Source organism: Dichotomopilus funicola, assembly GCF_033296635.1.
Source record: "Dichotomopilus funicola strain CBS 141.50 unplaced genomic scaffold C8A04scaffold_57, whole genome shotgun sequence".
NCBI classification, from domain to species: domain Eukaryota; kingdom Fungi; phylum Ascomycota; class Sordariomycetes; order Sordariales; family Chaetomiaceae; genus Dichotomopilus; species Dichotomopilus funicola.
The window spans coordinates 162227-178820 of record NW_026944078.1 but is presented as its reverse complement, the minus strand read 5'-3'; the positions used below and the strand labels follow the sequence as shown (position 1 = coordinate 178820).

Below are 16594 nucleotides of genomic sequence, written 5' to 3'. Positions count from 1 at the left end.
GAATCTGATGTGTAAATCTGTCATTACCATTCCCACTCTCATTGGGTACCTTAGTAAGGTAGGTAATTGTCCCCTAAAATGAATTAATGGTGCTCTAGGACTGGTCGATCTCTCTTCTCAGTGTAACTGGTGGTAATTGTAGAAGAGCCTAATAGTTTCTTAGAGAGCGGAATCTGTATTGTTGGGGAATATCCAGCAGGTAATTATAAGAACAGGTGAGACTTTATGGCATCATGTGCAAACCTTTCACGATCAAACAAAAACCCAAGGATAGAAGGTTGCGATCAGCTGCCTGGACTTCGCTCGCTTCGCTGACAGATTGTTGAGATATATGAACTGCCCACTCGCATCGGGGTCCAACTGATAATGATCGTTCTCTTGATCTGGTAATAATGGTGGCCCTCTCACTGTGTCGATCTCCAGCCCGGAGAAAGTTAAAAACCGGCTCCGATATTTTGATGGGTATAAATAAAACTGTGGTAATGTTCTCTCCTTGGCTTCTGTGTAGCAACTTCACCGTCCAGTTCCTAACACTACTTCGAATCACTCTCAAACCATGAAGCTTCTCGCCCCCATCCTCTTCGCCGGTGTGACACTTGCGGAGACGAACTTCACACCCTCGGTCAACGGCGGCGACAAGCAGTTGTCTTCACTCGGTGCTGCAAAGATAATCACGCAGTCCCCAACAGAATGGAGAGTTGGCTTTGTAAAGGACGACAAGCCCGGGGATGCAGTATTGACCCTCTATGAGAATGGCTACCTCGGAGACCGTTTCCTCATGCGGTCAGTGGAAGATGGGATATGGGCCTTGATTGCGGATCATGTTGCTGTAAGTTGCCGGTAACCCCCGATCTCGGGAATAAATTACTATTTGAGATAAAACTGACGATACGGAAATAGCAAAGACTAGGCGGTATCCCTGGACCATTTCGGATTGATGACACCACGGGCGAGTTCATATATTTTTTTCCAGCGCAATTTGGCGTGGGCGTTTTGTCCACGTCCGGGTGATGAGGACGAGATCGATGTTTATTTAGTCAAGTCGTTCGTTAACGTCAGTCCCTGCTCGAGTGCCCATGAGTTGACCGCTACGCTTTGGAACTGGGAGGATTAAATATGGTAATCAGTCAACGAGTAATGTACCGTACATATCGTGTTTACCCAGGTGTTTATGCATCATTCATTTTCCACCTTTGGCGCCTGCCGGTTATGATTAGCTGCCCTGACTTGCGCGGCTTTCCTGGCAGCTGGCAGCATGTTGATGTGGTGATGCGGTGTGGTGTAAAATGGAGTGTCTCGTGTGTTGGCGTCACCTAGTGGTCGAGCTGAAGGAACGACCTGAGGGCCCGAGAAGCCATCGAGTACGAACAAATGAACAGATTATCTGCACTAAGACATTTAACCTTAACTACTGTGTGACGGCGAATTTGACAGGAGGGAAAAGTCGGCCCTGCGTTTGGCGAAATCAGCTGTGAAATTGCCCACTCACATCGCTTCCAGCCGCCGATCTGTCCAAGATCGGGCATAACTAACACAAGTAGGTGGCGGTACCTACCTACTTACTCATGTGGTCCGCATTGTTAGTTCGTGCAACTGAGTGGACCATGAAAGGCCAAGTCAGAAAACAACCCCCTCGCCACTGGTTGGATGCAAGAGTCTGACAGCTTCCTGGGTAATGGAACCTGTAATTAATTATTGGTGGGTATTGTTGAGCTGGTAGAACGACAATTAACAGCTAACAAGTGAAAATAACAACTTTTATTTCCCCAGTTCCGACCGACTTTGGGAGTTCTCCAGTAAGCAATACACAAACAGTGTTTGAGACACCTTTACTATCATTGTAAGAGACATCACTACCATCACACCAGTTGTTGTGAACCCTTTAGCTTCACCAAAACTTAGACCTACCCGGTAGATATCCCCGAGCGAACCCTTTCAGAGTCTAGGTTTAGAACGGTTTCAATTAATACAGGGTGGGAACCTCGGCGTCGGTGGTAAAGGTGATGAAGCACGACACGAACTGTCATAGTTCGGTGAAGGAAATCGTCAACGACCAAACACAGCAAAGTGAGCAGCCTAGCCAATATTAATATGTTGACGTCTTGCCGTGACCGTCATCAGGGCCACCACCCCTACTACCACTGGTAATACTCGTCATGGAATTATTCTAGAAGTACCTAGTAATCTAATCTCCCATCTAAAGATCCCAAAACAGTCACATATCATCATCATCATCAGCTTAACAAGTTAGCTGCCCCCACCTGCACCCGCAGCCGCGCACAACCCCCTAACATCCTCCGGCACAGCCATCTTAGCCAACACATCAGGCCGACTAGCAAACTGCATCATAAGCCCAGCCTCAAGGTGCCAGGCAATATGGCAGTGAAAAGCCCACAAGCCAGCATTATCAGCCACAAACCGGACCACGGCCCACGAGTACGGCGGCACGGTGAAGGTGTCGCGGCGGAGGGCGTGGGCGTTGCGCGGCGCGTTGGCTGGGTAGGTGTTGGCGTGGTAGTCGGTCCAGTTGAAGGGGCCCGCGCCTCGCTGGAGGATCCACAGCTCGTGGCCGTGCAGGTGGAACGGGTGGGAGCCTTCGTCGAGGCTGTAGAGTAGGATGTCGATCACGTCGATTTGGTTGTTGTTGGTGGTGCTGACGCCGACGACGAATTGGTCTGAGCCGAATGCTTCGATTGGGCCGTCGACGGCCCAGCTGCTGCTGTTGCTGTTGTTGTTGTTGCTGCCCGCTTCTGTTTTGTGAGAATTACCCCCGCTCCCACTCAGGCCGTCGATGGCCTGCAGCAGGGTGGTGGTGTTGTCCAGCGGCGACCATGACGTCCCGTTGACCTTGGCTCTGTCGAGCTGGTAGGCACCGATGCCGAAGCTGAAGTCGATGCGCCACATCTTGGTGGCGCCTGGCGGTGGGTTTTGGGTCGCCGGGACCAGATTGCTCTCCTCCAGGTCGATGCAGTGCACTGGGAGCGCGTCTGTCCAGTCCACCGAGGCCCCCTCGCTGGGCAGTACGGTGCTGTTCCCCGAGTAGGAGATGACGGCCCTGGTGGTTGGGTCCAGCACCGGGTTGTCGCCGGTGAAGCAGTTAGTCATCATGGCGCCGCGCAGCCAGTAGTTGGTCGATGTTGACTGGTTGGTTTCGAGGATTACGCTGTATCGTTGCGCGACGTGGATGGGGACTCTAGCACGGCGGCCAGGCGAAGTAGTTTCAGTTTCAGTCAGCCCACTCTCCACTCAGCAGCATATCCTACCCACCCTCAGGGGTTGTTGCCTCCTCCCTTACTCACCTGTGGACTGACACCGGCTTAACAAGCGTCGCATCGGCCTCAATGACAGAAAGTGTGTGGTTGTCCACGCTGAGTTCGAACTCGGTAAAGCCACCCGTGTTAATGAAGCGCACTCGGGTGCGGGTATTCTAAGTAGGGGGAATTAGTGGGTAGTAGGTAATGGATCGGTCGCCGTGCTCCGATAGGATTATTGAAAATAGCCCAACGCGTGAGGATTGATATGATTGTAATTAAGACGTGACAGAACTTACCGGCTCCAAGGACAAGACGGAGTACGTGCTATTGTCAAAGCACGTGTGCCCAGAATTTGAGTCGTACGACGAGCAATTGAAGCTGGCAATTTGTTTAATTAGGAAAACTTAGCTCGGCACGTTCTGATTCTCTGTTAGAATTTGGGAAGAAAAAACTTACTATGCCATCCCGTTGATCAAGCCATTGTCCGGGATAGGCTCCGTATTCTCGTTGTCGGGGGCCAGGTAAGTCTCGAGATTGACCGTACTAACATCGTGGTACCAGTCCTGGATGAGGACGACACGCTCCTGATCGTACAGATGCCTCACATCAGCCTCGTCAGGGGCGTGGATAATGAGGGGACCCAAGACGCCATCCAGATATTGCATGCCATAGTGCGAATGGTACCAGTACGTGCCGAACTGCTCGAGCGTGAAGTTGTACACCAGGGACTGGCCGGGCGGTATGCCGCACTGGGTGATGCCCGTGGTGCCGTCGAACCAGTTAGTGCCGTTCTGGTACATGCCGTGCCAATGGATCGCTGTGGAATTGGCCGACAGCTTGTTGGTGACGTTGACGACGAGGCGGTCGCCCATGTTGGCCTCGATCAGCGGACCCGGAAACTGGCCGTTGATGAAGAGCATGTCGCGGACAACACCTGGCAGTGGTGGCCTGTATTAGTTTACACTTGCTCTTCTTTGGCGTACTCCTAGTAACCACCAGGATTGAATCAAAGTGGCGTTGTGCCTTACCATCGGGCCAGCCTTGGCCCTCCGTGATAACAAAGTCATAGCGCCTCGTTGTCGGAGCCGCATGGATGTCCCATGATGTGTTCAGGACGTACTGGCTAGGGTCAAGCCTCCATTTCTCGAGCTTCGCGTTTGGATCGGCCCCAGACCCAGGCAGGGGTGAGCCGGAAGCCGCTGGGGAAGAGGCCGTGGGACTAGACGAGGAGCTAACGCGGTTCTTGAGCCCTAGACCAAGGCCCAGCCCAAGTCCCAGGCCCAAGGACAGGATGGCAAAGGTTACGAGACCGCCGACGAGGAGAAGCGCAGACCGACGCTTAGATCCTGTGCTTGTGTTTGTGGTATTGCCTGTGCCTGTGGCGCCGGGCTTTGGCTGCGGGGACTGTGAACCGGACATTTGGTTATACGGGGTGTGTCATGGCAAGAAAGTGCAGTACTAGCAAACCCGGGCTATTGTGTCGGTATAAAGTGTCGGTATAAAGGGTTGCCCACAGCCGCTCGCTGGTGTTCCCGCGGATGACCCAAGTTGAGGGAGGTATTGTATGTACAGCAGCTGGGCTCTATGAAGCTGCCCTTCTGGGTTCGCAAGTTCTGGCGCGTCGTGCAGCGGCGTGCAGGGCGGGCTTGCCGGTTTGCCGGTATCCGTACCTCTGCGTGGATCGCGTCGTACTGTCTCCTAGCTATGGAAGAAACAAAATAGGGAGACCACTGCGTGGACTGCAGTTCGACGAGAAGCGCTTACCTGCACAAATTACAATGCGAGACCGCCAGATTCCGTGTAACAGGGGACTGTCCACCCGGAACCCGGCATGCAAGGCTACGCCCAATCGGGCAGCTGTACACTAGCGAGACAAGGTACCGAGTGAACCCTGTAAATCCTCTGAACCTCCGGCGTGAACCCGGACAGACGGCAACAGCCCACGTGGTTGACTCCCCGGACTCCATTGGCCAATTCGCTGGTTGCCGGGAAGCAGCCCTCTCTCGTCACCGAAAGGGAGTTTTGTTGATTCTTCTCGCAGCCTGGAGCAGAAAACGGTCTGCTAACAGACCCGCACGTGCGGCGTGTTCGTGCCTGGGACGAAAGTACGCCACGTGGTGCGACGGGCCGCTCGAGCAGAAATATTGACAGAGATATTGACGCCACAGATACACGCATCCTAAGCTGTCGCGAGTGGTGTACCTACGCTACATGGGGAAAAGGGCTTTCGTGTGCTTGATGACGTCATTCATGCGGTTCACGCACACGCGATGTGTGCGACAGAGAGCTCAGTGGTGGGAAGCTTGCTGTCGCCTTGAAGTTTCGTTCGGAGCATCTTCACCAGGGATCTCACAAGCACTCCAGGATCTTCCAGTAATATTGTTGCACATCGTATGTCCGGGTGATCTCAAAGCGGTAAATATATAGTCATTTCTTATATCCATCTGCCAATACGTGTAACCGGTGCCGACCACCGAATGACAAACACCACCCGACTTAATTACAGCAGGGCGGCAACCAAGCCGAGAAGCCCAACCGCACCACCGACGGCGCCGGCACGGACCGGTGCAGCCGCGTTGTGCGACGAACTAGGGCTGGGCGACGAGGTGCTGCCGGTGCCAGTGCCAGTGCCGGTGCCACTGCCGCCCGACGACGAACCCGAGTCATTAGCATCTGAGACGAGCTTGACACCGGTGGCGACGCCGGCGACGGCATCGTAGGGGAACACGTTGGTGTAGTTGTAGGTGGCGGCCTGGCTGCCCCACTTGTCGACGACGGCCTTAAGCACGCCGTTGCCCGAGGAGCACTTGGCCTTCGTGTCGGGCGCGGGCCACCAGCCGGCCGTGTACTTGGAGTCGCTAACGGGGCCCGGGTACGAGACGTTGAGGTAGAGCCCGTCGACCTCGACGGCGGCGTTGCGGTAGCCCGTCTTGTTGGCCACGAGCGCCAGCACGTTGGCGCCGCAGTCCCAACGGCCTAGCGATGGCAGGTCCCAGTTGGCCGACACGGTCGAGATGGTGCTGTAGTGGGTGTAGAAAGCGTCGTCGGTCGTGCCGTGCAGCTCCTTGGGGATCGCACCGCCCAGCAGGACTGTGTACACGCGGTTGGGGGTCGGGTAGTCCTCGTTCTCGTCGAAGCTCAGCACGATCAGCGTCTTGTCCGACACGTACGAGTTCTTGAGGAGCGGCTCGATGAAGGAGCGCGCCCACGACGCGGCGAACGTGATGTTGGTGTCGTGGCCGTCGTTGACCATGTTGGGGGTCACGAAACTCCACTGCGGCAGCTTCTTGTTGTGGATGTCGCTGGTCAGGTTGACGAAGCTCTTGATCTGCGCCGTCTTGGTGCTGTTGTCGGTGATGCTGGAGTATAGGGCCAGCGGGTTGTGCTTGCGCACGTAGTCGTTGGCGAACGTCTCCTGGTTGGAGAAGTTGAAGCCGAGGAAGCCCGGGTAGGGGAGGTGCTCCTGGTAGGCGCCCCACGAGATGCTCTTGGTGTCGAGCAGATCGACCACGGTCGAAATGTTGGACGGGAGCGTGATGAAGTCATCGTTCTCCATGCCAAAGGTATCACCACCAAGGACCGCCGCGTAGTTGGGTTCCGAAGGGTGGGTGACTGCGCTCGCGAGTCAGCACCCTGTTCACTGCAGCCTGACTGTATGTACATACCGGCGAAGTAGTTGTTGAGTAGAATGCCCTGGCTTGCAATCCATTGCATGTTAGGGTCACCAGCCGCGGCCTACCGAGTCAGTCAGTCATCGCTCCACCTTTTTCCTCTCCCTTCATATTTACACGGGGAAAACGGAGGAATACTCACACTGAAGTCGGTGTTCTCCAGCCAGATCTGGATAATACGGTCGAAGGCCTTGCCAGGCACGTTCGACACGGGCGATTCCGGCTTCACGGTGGCTTGGGCGGCATAGATGGACGACAAGGTCGGCTCGATGGTGCTAAACGGGGGCCGCCCGGAGACGTGCGAGGGCTCGGCGGTGACGCCAGCGAGGGCGCCGCTGGCCGCACAGAGCACGGCGCCCGCTCCCGAGATGAGATTCTTCATGCTGATGATGCTGGATATCAATTGGAGAAATCAATTGAAGCGTCGGCGCCGTTGGTAGGAACCAATTGCAAAGCGATCGACGTGTCGGTGCAGTCCGACCCTGCGTCTCTGCTGGGCAGCGAGCCATTCTTTTTAAAAGCCAAGCCGCGCTCTCGTGCAAGCGACAGCTCGACCCATGTCTAGTGTTGTGCCATGCGGTGCAGCAGGAGAGGAGTTCCTGCAGCCTCTGCGTTGGGTGAAAGTGGGGCTCAAGGTCGCATCGCATGGCCCGCGGCTGGGGTTGTCAGCCAAGCCAGCCAAGCAACGACAAGCATTGCCCACGACCGACAAGCTTCGTGATCGGAGCTTGTCTTGGTTGCGAGCCAATCAAACACGCCCCCTTTGGCACCTGCTCCCGACGGGAGGTGGGCCTGCAGACGACCTTCCCACCTTTCCAATCCCAGCTGCGCTAGTGCTTGCTAGCCGGGAGCTCGGTCGAGGAATTTGGTGGCTCGCAGCTAACGATTTCCTCGGGCAATACCTCCGCAGGATTTGCCCGCAGAACGAACCCGCGTGCAGAAGAACAATAACGTGGGTGGATTTCAGCTGGAGCTACGCCTCAACGGCGATGTAGCTAACTGCTCGTCCCGCCTGGGCGGTTTGAGTGTTCATCAACGAGTAATTCCCTATTAATCAGGCATCAATCCCCAGTCGTTCCCAGTATCACTGGCCGTCTCTTAGATCAGGCACAACACCGTTTTCCAGATTACAAAGGCACGAACCGGTTTGTTCTATTATCTTACTAAATGAAATTATGCTTCTACGAGGAAAGAGTTGGCCCGTTGGGAAACCCTGTTTCGGGATTCAACATAAGTGGGTGGGCACGAAGAAACGGAAATTCATGTAGAGGTGAACACCGGTGATGCGGATAACGTTAAGCTCCGGGACCTGGCAGGCTCTTAGCTGCCTCATATGTTTACCTAGTATTTAGAAAGGAGCATGATATTGCCCTGTGGGAGTTCCTTTTGACCCAAAACTCGGCCGACCGAAGCCCGTATGACAGCCTGCAAGTGGGGGCGGTGACACCATGGCGACCAGACCATGGCGCATTAGATTCGCAGGAAGCTATCCCCAATGGAACCTAGGTAGTATCGTGGTGCACATACTGCACAACGAGAGGCAACTGGAAGTGTAAGCTCACGGAGCCTCCCGACGGCAACGAGCTTGGCCGCCGTCGTCAAGCCCGAATTGTGGTGTCCTGTTGTCCATCTCACGCTGTCATTCGTCCACCTCACTCCCAAAATCATCATGCGTAACGCCAGCCCCTTGGCGGGCGCGGAGCCCCCCGCTGCGGCCTTGTTGGCCTTTTCCCTGTCCACGATGGTCCTCGGAACTGCAAACATTGCCTTGACGATGACCCAAAAGTTTGTACGTACACGCCGGCCTTCGACGACGAAAGCGCTGACTTTTAACGGGGAGAATTTCCGGTTCTTCTCCTCGACAGGATACTGTTCGAGAAAGAAACGAAGCTCGGAATCATTCTTGGCCACGGATATCACACTGCAGAGAAGCCTTTTGGGCGGAAAATAGTGGGGAAAACTGAGGGCATGCTGTGCATTGAATTGTGTGTATCAACAAACGGAATGTTGGAAAAGGAGCGCAGTATACATAATTATACGAGAGGGACCCCTATGCAAACATTAGAGATGGCAAAACCTGGTCACGTCAAGCCACACGCCGCGCTGGCCCCCGACGCTGCTTTTGGCAGCTTCACCCTGAACCTCTTACCGAGAAATACCGTAATCCTCCAGGAACACCGTCAAGAACCTGCTGCCACCAACCTCCACCAACCTCGCCCCGCCCCCCTCCCGGGGTTGTCCGGTACAGAGATAATCCCACCATTCTACGAGAACATCTTAGCTCATTTGATATCGACGAGAGCTCCCAAACCTGGCTGATAAGGGAAGGAATCAGGGTGTTTCATCCACAAATTACCCTTGAGGCAATCGCCGCTCTCCATGTCAGGTACTCAAGTCCCCGTTCTAAACAAGAACGATTTCAACGGCGTCCACTGTCGAATCTACAAAGTGACCTTTCTAGATCAGGAACGCTCGGCTATCCGCATCCCTCTGCATATACGGAATGCACCACGTGAAGCCATCATCGATCTTCTCCAAGGCCAAATCATCATACTTCAGGAGCTCGAGGTAAAAGGCTCCCAGTTGGTTCCTAGATCATAGGATCCAGCGTTACTTCCAAAGGCTCGGTCGGGTACTCATTCATCGCCCTGAGCTGAGTTTTAGGCGAGAGTCATTCTTGGCCCCTAAAGCAACCAGCGCGGGCCCATTCGAGACAAGATACTTTCCTAAATTGCTGGCATCATGATGTGGCTTATTGAGTGCATGCGCGAAGAGAGTAATTAGGAATGGCCATCTCCCGGATAGAGATCAGGCTAACTTTCGTAGGGGAGCCTGCCACCCACTACTTTAAACAGATAATTGACAACCAAGTTCGTCGAGTCCGTCACCGCTTTCTCCCTGAAATAACGGGCCCAAGACTTAGCACGGTTCTTCGGCCTGAGCTTGAAGACGCGCCTTACGCCACAGAACATGGCTAAGGCGACAACGAGGTAAGTTCACCCGGGAATGCAAAAACGATGCCGAGAACCGACAGCGTATCGGCAATCGGCTTTATAAATGACGGCACTGATGCAGTATTTCAACTCGACGAGACCGGCAACTTTGTCGATGAGTCCGTTCTCCGGTTACAGCAGGAGGGTATATGGGCCTTGATAGAAAACTTCGGTACTGTAAGTGATGGCACTGTTTCGCCAACCTGTCGATAAACTCCCTATTCTTAGGAACCGCTGTTTGAAATAAAACTAACGATACCACCGGGAAATAGGCACAGCAAGACGATATCAAGGGACTATTCAAAGTCGACAACGCAACTAGCGAGTTCACATATGTTGGCCAGGGAAATTGGCAGTGGTCGTGTTGTAATACTGTCGGAAGTCGGGGGGCGTTGGATATTTATCTGGCGGATCCGTCCGTGGACCTGACCCGAGGTGGTGCGTGGATCTGCTCGAGTGCCCACAACTTGAGCGCCAACTACGGCGTGGTTGGAGATTCGTAATTAGTAGAAGCTTTAAAAAGTCGAGGATTACCTAATGTGCCAGAATCAGTCCTTTTCCCTCGTGAGTGAATCAACTGCCGGCGTAGACAGCGTCAACTGAGTGGACCGTGAGAGACCAAGACAGGAAACAAGGCTCTTCCCACGAGTCGGACCGTGCCACCACCTCCGGGCCACCCCAGGAAGTGTAAAGCCAAGGTCGGCGCTCCTCCGAGGACCTGGGCAACTGACCTTGCAAGTGAAACGACCGACGAATGTTCCTTGTTTCTCAGGAGTTCAAAATTGAAGCCCAGCTCCAAGTACAGCAACATCGGTAATTCATTAATTAGAAGAAGCGGGAAAGACCTCCCACACTTTGCTGGCCGCATGTTGACAGATCAACCATGCGCAAGGCCCAGTGTAGTGTAGTGAAAAAATGGATTGTCTCGTGTGTTGGCGCCAACCCCCAAGATCGAGGCGAGGAAACGGCTGCGTGTCCGAGCAGCCGTCGATTTGAGGCGTTAACCTGAACTGTGTGACGACCGGATCAGCTGTGAAGCCGCCCACTTACGTGGTGCGCAGCTGCCGATCCGTCCAAAATCGGGCATCATGTCTTGAACTTGCATTTTGAACATTCAGCCTCTGTCGGCCCGAAACAGTCTGATACGGCCCGACACGGCCCGATATACTCTGTCAGTGTGTGAGACATATACTAGCGAGCCAGCTGGGCAAGGGGGATGTCAATTCCTGGATCGTCGGCCAGATCGAGGAATTATGAGCTCCGACTGCCCCGACAGTTAGATGGAAATGGTATAAAGCCTTGGGTCATTTTCTCTTCTCTTAAATCTCTTCTGTTCCTCGATCTGTACAACACCACCTTACCTTTCTGTTCTTACCAATAGTTACTTCCAACCCACCCCTCTCAAACCATGAAGTTCTTCGCCCCCATCCTCTTCGCTGGGGTGGCGCTTGCGTCCACAAAATTCACGGTCCGGGTGAACAGCGACGACGTGCCGTTCTTCGGGCACGACAATGCAACGATACCCCAACCGTATGATGAGCTGTCGAGAGTTGGCTTCACATACGACAGAAATACTGGAGATGTAGTGTTGAGTCTCGATGATCAGGGCCACCTTGAAGGTTTCGTTCTACGGAAAGAGGGCAATGAGGATGGTATCTTTGGCTTGGTTGTGGATCAGCCCGTGAGTTATATTAAGCATTGTTTCGTCAACCGTCCATCTTGGGAACTGCTGTTTGAAATAAACCTAACAATAATTACTTTCGGGGAATAGATCGAGGGTACAGGAGACATTACTGGATCATTTACGATTGATGACAACACCGGCGAATTCAGAAATACTTTCGACAGCGATTTGAGATGGTGGTTTTGTTCTCCCCAGGGAACCCCTGATGAGCAGGTCTACATCTATCTGACGGCGGGGCCGGTTGCTGTGGATTCATGCTGGACTGTCCACGAGTTGATCGCGTGGCCTTTGTGAGGCCAGGAGGGTTTAATAGGTAGTCAATGATTCATGCACCGTACACGTTGTAACTTGTACCCATCCCATCCACGTGCTACTATGGATCATTCTCTTCCGCTTCGTGAGTGAATAAGTTGTATGTTTCCGACAGTGCGGCGTAGACGGGGTTCAACATTGATTTCATCTTTCCATAAACACCATACCATCCCACTGTTGCTTGACAAATAAAAACCCGTAAAATATCCCTGACCGCCAGGCACTCCGGCATGTATCGCGGCCGTTTATGGTGTGTTTGAGGGGCGGGGGGAGGAGGTTGCCTGTCAATTGCCTGTCACGTACAATTCCCAGAGCAAGTCGGCATACAAATGCGATGATGGAGAAGCAGATGAATACTCCCTACGTATCGATGGAGCCTTGATCATTCGGAAGCAGTTATGATAACGGCACTAAAAACATGTGGTTTTGGCAGTAAGATCCAGTCGCTCCACTGAGCACTTTGCAGGATTACCCTTGTAAATGAAACGACCTTTCGTCGTTCTTCAGAAGCTCAAAATGGGAGCTTCGCTTCCGGTAGAGCAACCCAAGTAGAAGAAGGGTGACAGTGTCCGATTTGTTTCCCCAGCCCGGTTAACGAAACTTGACTTGCTCACAGAACACTTTACCATAACTATAGTAAGAAAGAGTCTTGGACTTTATATATGTCTCCTGTAGCTGAACATTGGGAATTGACTTTTAATTCCAAACTTGAGCTATAATCATAAGGTGAAACAGTGATGAGATTCCACGTCTTGAAGGTTTTGAACGTATTTTTGATCTAACCATATAAAACCCCTCAATCATCCTCAACACTAATCACCTCATCCTCATCCCCAATCACCACAACCCCATCCCCCTTCCTCTCCGCCTCCTCCCTAACTTTTCTTCCTCTCCTCCTCCTCCTCCTCCTCCTCCATCCTCTTCCTCTTCCTCCCCCAACTCGAGCCCCCCACCCCCGCTTTCCCGTTCCCAAAATCCAGAAAATGCATCGCCGTACTGTTGGCCGACTGCAATCTCCACGACTCTGCAGCATTCTCGGCGCGGGCTTTTTTTTCGCGCCGCTTGATGGTGCGCTCAGTGACTTTTTCCCCCGTTTTTTTGTTGATGTACGAGACTCGCACGGGGGTGTTGTTGTCGCCGGCTGATGAGGGGGGCGCTGGGGCGAGGAGGCTGTTGGGGGTCCTGGTGGTGGTGGCTGGGGGGGTTGGGGTTGGCGTTAGGAGGGTTAACCCCGAGGTTGAAGAGGTTGACGCCAGGGGGGTTGAAGTTGGCGCGGAAGAGGGTGAGGTTGACGGGGAGGGGCTAAACGGGGAGGGGCTAAACGGGGGAGGGGCTGGGACACAGGACTGGGACGCTGGCCCTTGGCTTTGATGACCTTGGCCCTTACCCTGAATCCCGGTTGCACTCCCCACCCCCCTATCGACTTTCTTCCCCTCCCTGATCTTGGCCTTCCTCTTCTTCTTCTCTGCTTCCTCCTCTTCCTTTTTTTTTTGCTCCTTTTCCTCTTGCTTCTTCTTCTTCTCTGCCTCCTCCTTTCTCCTCTTTTTCTCTTCCTCCGGAACAGGGAAACACTGCGACGGGCCATACTCCCCTGATCCGCCACAGTGTCCCCTGTTGCGGAGGAAATCCCGGCTGTTCATCTCCACCCCGTCGAAGCCGATGACGGTCAGGACGTCGGGTTTGTTGTCGCTTCCATCTTCTTCTGACGGGGCCGGAGATGGAGACCGGGCCCGGGACCGGGAGACAGTTTGGGTGGCCCGGGCGGGAACGGGCGAAGGCGAGCGGGTTGCGGCCGGGGCCAGGTCCGAGGGCGAGCGGGTGAGTGGTGCCGGCGAGGGGACGATAGCCGCAGCGGGCGCAGGAGCCGGAGAGGAGGAAGCAGCACCCGCGGCCGGGGCAGCAGCCGACCCCTCGCCGGCACTCACACCAAGCTGGGCCAGGGAACCGGGGAAAAGGGACTCCATGAGTGCGGCCTCGGCTGCAGACAAATTATGCAGCGGGTCGTACTCTTCGTCGTCCTTGTCGTCGGCCTTGTCGTTTTCGTTTTGGTCATCGTCCCCGAAAGACGACAACCCATCAAGATTGCCCTCTCCAAAGAGACTGGCCATGTCGTCGTTGGAGTCTTGGGCTGGTTCGGCCGTGCTGGGCTGGGCCTCTTCCGCATTCTTGTCGACTTTGGAATTATTCTTGTCGGCTTGGCCCACCTCCCGCGGCGGCGTGACCAAGCCCATCTCACCCTCAGCCTCCCCCTCGGCGACGGCGACCCCCTCAGCGGCAGAAGTAGCAGCACCAGCACCGGCGGCGGCAGCCTTCTCCGGCGCGATGCGCTCGTACACTTTGTCGCCGAAGAGGTCGTCGTCATCATCCTCCTCCTCATCCTCACCGGAATACTCAGACTCCTCACCATCACTATTGCCGGTTCCCCCGGCAGCAGCAGCAGCAGCAGCTTTCTCTCGCGCAATCCGCTCGTACGTTTTATCTCCGAAGAGATCGTCGTTGTCATCCTCATCACTCTCCTCTTCACTGTCACTGTCGTGCCCCTCGTCGACTTTGTTGTTCTTGTTTTTGTTGTTATTGTTGTTGATATTGTCTTGACAAACAACACCAGACGACGAGGGGCCAGCAGCAGCAGAGGAGGACAAAGAAGAGGCCGAAGCCGAGGGGAAAGCGGAACCGGGGCCGGAGACGGTGTCAGGGACGCTAAGAACCCTGATCATGTGGACGTTGTGCCCCCCCGCGAAGGCCCCGAGGTAGATGCGGCGGGTGTTGCTGTTGGAGGACATTGTGGCGTTTTTTTTTTTTTTTTTAGTGGTGGTGGTGAGGTGACGTGAGGTGAGTTCAAGTTGGGGACTTGAACTTTGGGGAGGTGTTCAAGAGATCCTGTGATGGAACTCTTTTTTTGGTGGTGTGGGTGGGGGATTGTTCAAGTTGAATTTGAACGGGGGTGGAGTTGGTGTGTGCTTTGGGGTGTGGGAGTTGTTGATGTGTTGTTATGTTCAAGTCAGGTTGTAACTTACACGTTGTAGTTGGAAGAGGTCGTTAAGGACTCTTGTTGTTTTTGTGTTGACTTCAGGCTCACAGACAGAAGGGTTGGTATGTTAACCGGGGAAGGACGGAGAGAAAGAGTCCTGTAACTGAGAGGGGAAGACTGGTACAACAGGCGACAATACACTTTGAGAGGTGTTGACGAGGTTGTTTGTGTTGACTGACCCCGGTTAGGGTTATGGTGAAATGAGAATAGAGAAAGGGAAAAGATAGACTTACGTGAACAGAGGATAACTCTGATCGTTTCTTGGATTGCTCTTGTGTGAAGACGACCTCTCTAGCCAAGACGGCAGACTATAGTCTTATGTGGATGTGTGTTTGTATGTTTGATGTTTGAAGTAATTGATAAGTGCAAGTCAGACGACTAGACAAGAGTGGACGATGAAGTGTGTTCTTGAGAATGTATATCTGAAGAGACTTCTGAGCATACGTGGGTGAGCGAAATCCAGGACCGGTCAAGTTCGGGGGGAGCACCACCTATTTATACGGTCGGGAATGAGGAGGACTACGCTTTGACAACCTTACGGTCAGACATGGAAGAGGAGGAGTCACACACGCGAGAAGAATCAACGAGTTTCTAGAATTGGGTGCTAAGGTTCGAGGGTGTCGACGCGGCTGCATGCAAGCAAGCGAGTTCCCCGAGCGTCTGTGAGCATAAGGGTTCGAGAGCCAGGGACATAACCACAGTTGAATCTGGGGTTAATCCGGTGGACCCTCAGACTGTTGTCAGGTCTTGAAGAATGCTGTTGTAATGGCTTCTAGAAGACTGTTGCAATGTCCTAACGGATCGGAATTTTGGACGATGTTGAGCAGAAGATGCCTTGGGCCGTGTCTCGCCTAACCCAAGTAATTACACAATCCTTCCCGTACTTCAGTCTCTCTTTAGACCACGAATAATATCTACTCACACCCATTCCATCTCCTCAATAAACCTTGAAAAAACACCAAACCCAATCAGACTAAAACCGTTCAACGGCCACTAGCGGACCCATCCCCACGTGTGTCTCACTTCAGCGTTCCTGCAGTCAAACGGTGTCAGTGCGATTTCCTAAACCGGCTGCATCCTGCATGCTGATTGGTGGACCCGCCGATCCCGAATTATGTCACCCAACGTCCTCCAACGTCTTTGCAACGTCTTTTCGACGACGTCCATGTCCAAAGATGTATTAACAGGGGGGCGCAGGGCGTGTTTTGCTCAATTTGGTTGCATTTGGCTTCGAGTGAGTTCTCGACGACGTACGCACTGTCATCTGTTGCATTTCAGACACGCTACGGAATGACATCGAATTCTGACGTTGCATGCACACCGAAGGAAACTGACGGCACTGTCAATTAATTGTGCGAGGCCCAAGGACGCTGTTTGAAGCGCTGTATATTCTAATCGCCATTATATCGACCGTGCCTCGGCCCCGTTTGGGGCCGAACCAATATCCCTTGCGATCCTCCGAACCAAGGGGAACATGCCCCGGAAAGGAACCCGTCGCTAGCCGCGCCTTTACATGTACCCTATACCCTTCGCCCTATGCCCTTCACCCTCACTCTTTCTAGATTGCCACAGCAAAAAAAGGGTAGATACCCACTTACTACCACAGCTGATGACTGCCTTTTACAATACAGCATGGCCCCACGCCCCAA

General features: G+C 53.7%; 6 protein-coding genes across 6 annotated transcripts; 3 read left to right on the top strand and 3 right to left on the bottom strand.

The window, feature by feature from the left end:
• Positions 1–556: 556 nt before the first annotated feature.
• C8A04DRAFT_30919 (uncharacterized protein) lies at positions 557–938 on the top strand (the record flags this gene model as incomplete). Its single annotated transcript, XM_062781567.1, has 2 exons — positions 557–829; positions 906–938. The coding sequence occupies 2 exons, from the start codon at positions 557–559 to the stop codon at positions 936–938; spliced, it is 306 nt and encodes a 101-aa protein (XP_062634920.1).
• A 1309-nt stretch (positions 939–2247) lies between these two features.
• Positions 2248–4673, bottom strand: C8A04DRAFT_30918 (multicopper like protein; the record flags this gene model as incomplete). Its single annotated transcript, XM_062781566.1, has 5 exons — positions 2248–3193; positions 3300–3427; positions 3551–3632; positions 3711–4188; positions 4283–4673. The coding sequence occupies 5 exons, from the start codon at positions 4671–4673 to the stop codon at positions 2248–2250; spliced, it is 2025 nt and encodes a 674-aa protein (XP_062634919.1).
• Positions 4674–5754: 1081 nt separating this feature from the next.
• Positions 5755–7307, bottom strand: C8A04DRAFT_30917 (uncharacterized protein; the record flags this gene model as incomplete). Its single annotated transcript, XM_062781565.1, has 3 exons — positions 5755–6866; positions 6920–6989; positions 7068–7307. 3 exons carry the CDS (start codon positions 7305–7307, stop codon positions 5755–5757), a joined length of 1422 nt encoding a protein of 473 aa, XP_062634918.1.
• Positions 7308–9942: 2635 nt separating this feature from the next.
• Positions 9943–10421, top strand: C8A04DRAFT_30916 (uncharacterized protein; the record flags this gene model as incomplete). Its single annotated transcript, XM_062781564.1, has 2 exons — positions 9943–10095; positions 10191–10421. 2 exons carry the CDS (start codon positions 9943–9945, stop codon positions 10419–10421), a joined length of 384 nt encoding a protein of 127 aa, XP_062634917.1.
• Positions 10422–11326: 905 nt separating this feature from the next.
• Positions 11327–11896, top strand: C8A04DRAFT_30915 (uncharacterized protein; the record flags this gene model as incomplete). The annotated part of the gene is made up of 2 exons (XM_062781563.1): positions 11327–11599; positions 11690–11896. The coding sequence occupies 2 exons, from the start codon at positions 11327–11329 to the stop codon at positions 11894–11896; spliced, it is 480 nt and encodes a 159-aa protein (XP_062634916.1).
• An 893-nt stretch (positions 11897–12789) lies between these two features.
• Positions 12790–14697, bottom strand: C8A04DRAFT_30914 (uncharacterized protein; the record flags this gene model as incomplete). Its single annotated transcript, XM_062781562.1, has 1 exon — positions 12790–14697. The coding sequence occupies one exon, from the start codon at positions 14695–14697 to the stop codon at positions 12790–12792; it is 1908 nt and encodes a 635-aa protein (XP_062634915.1).
• Between the last annotated feature and the right edge of the window lie 1897 nt (positions 14698–16594).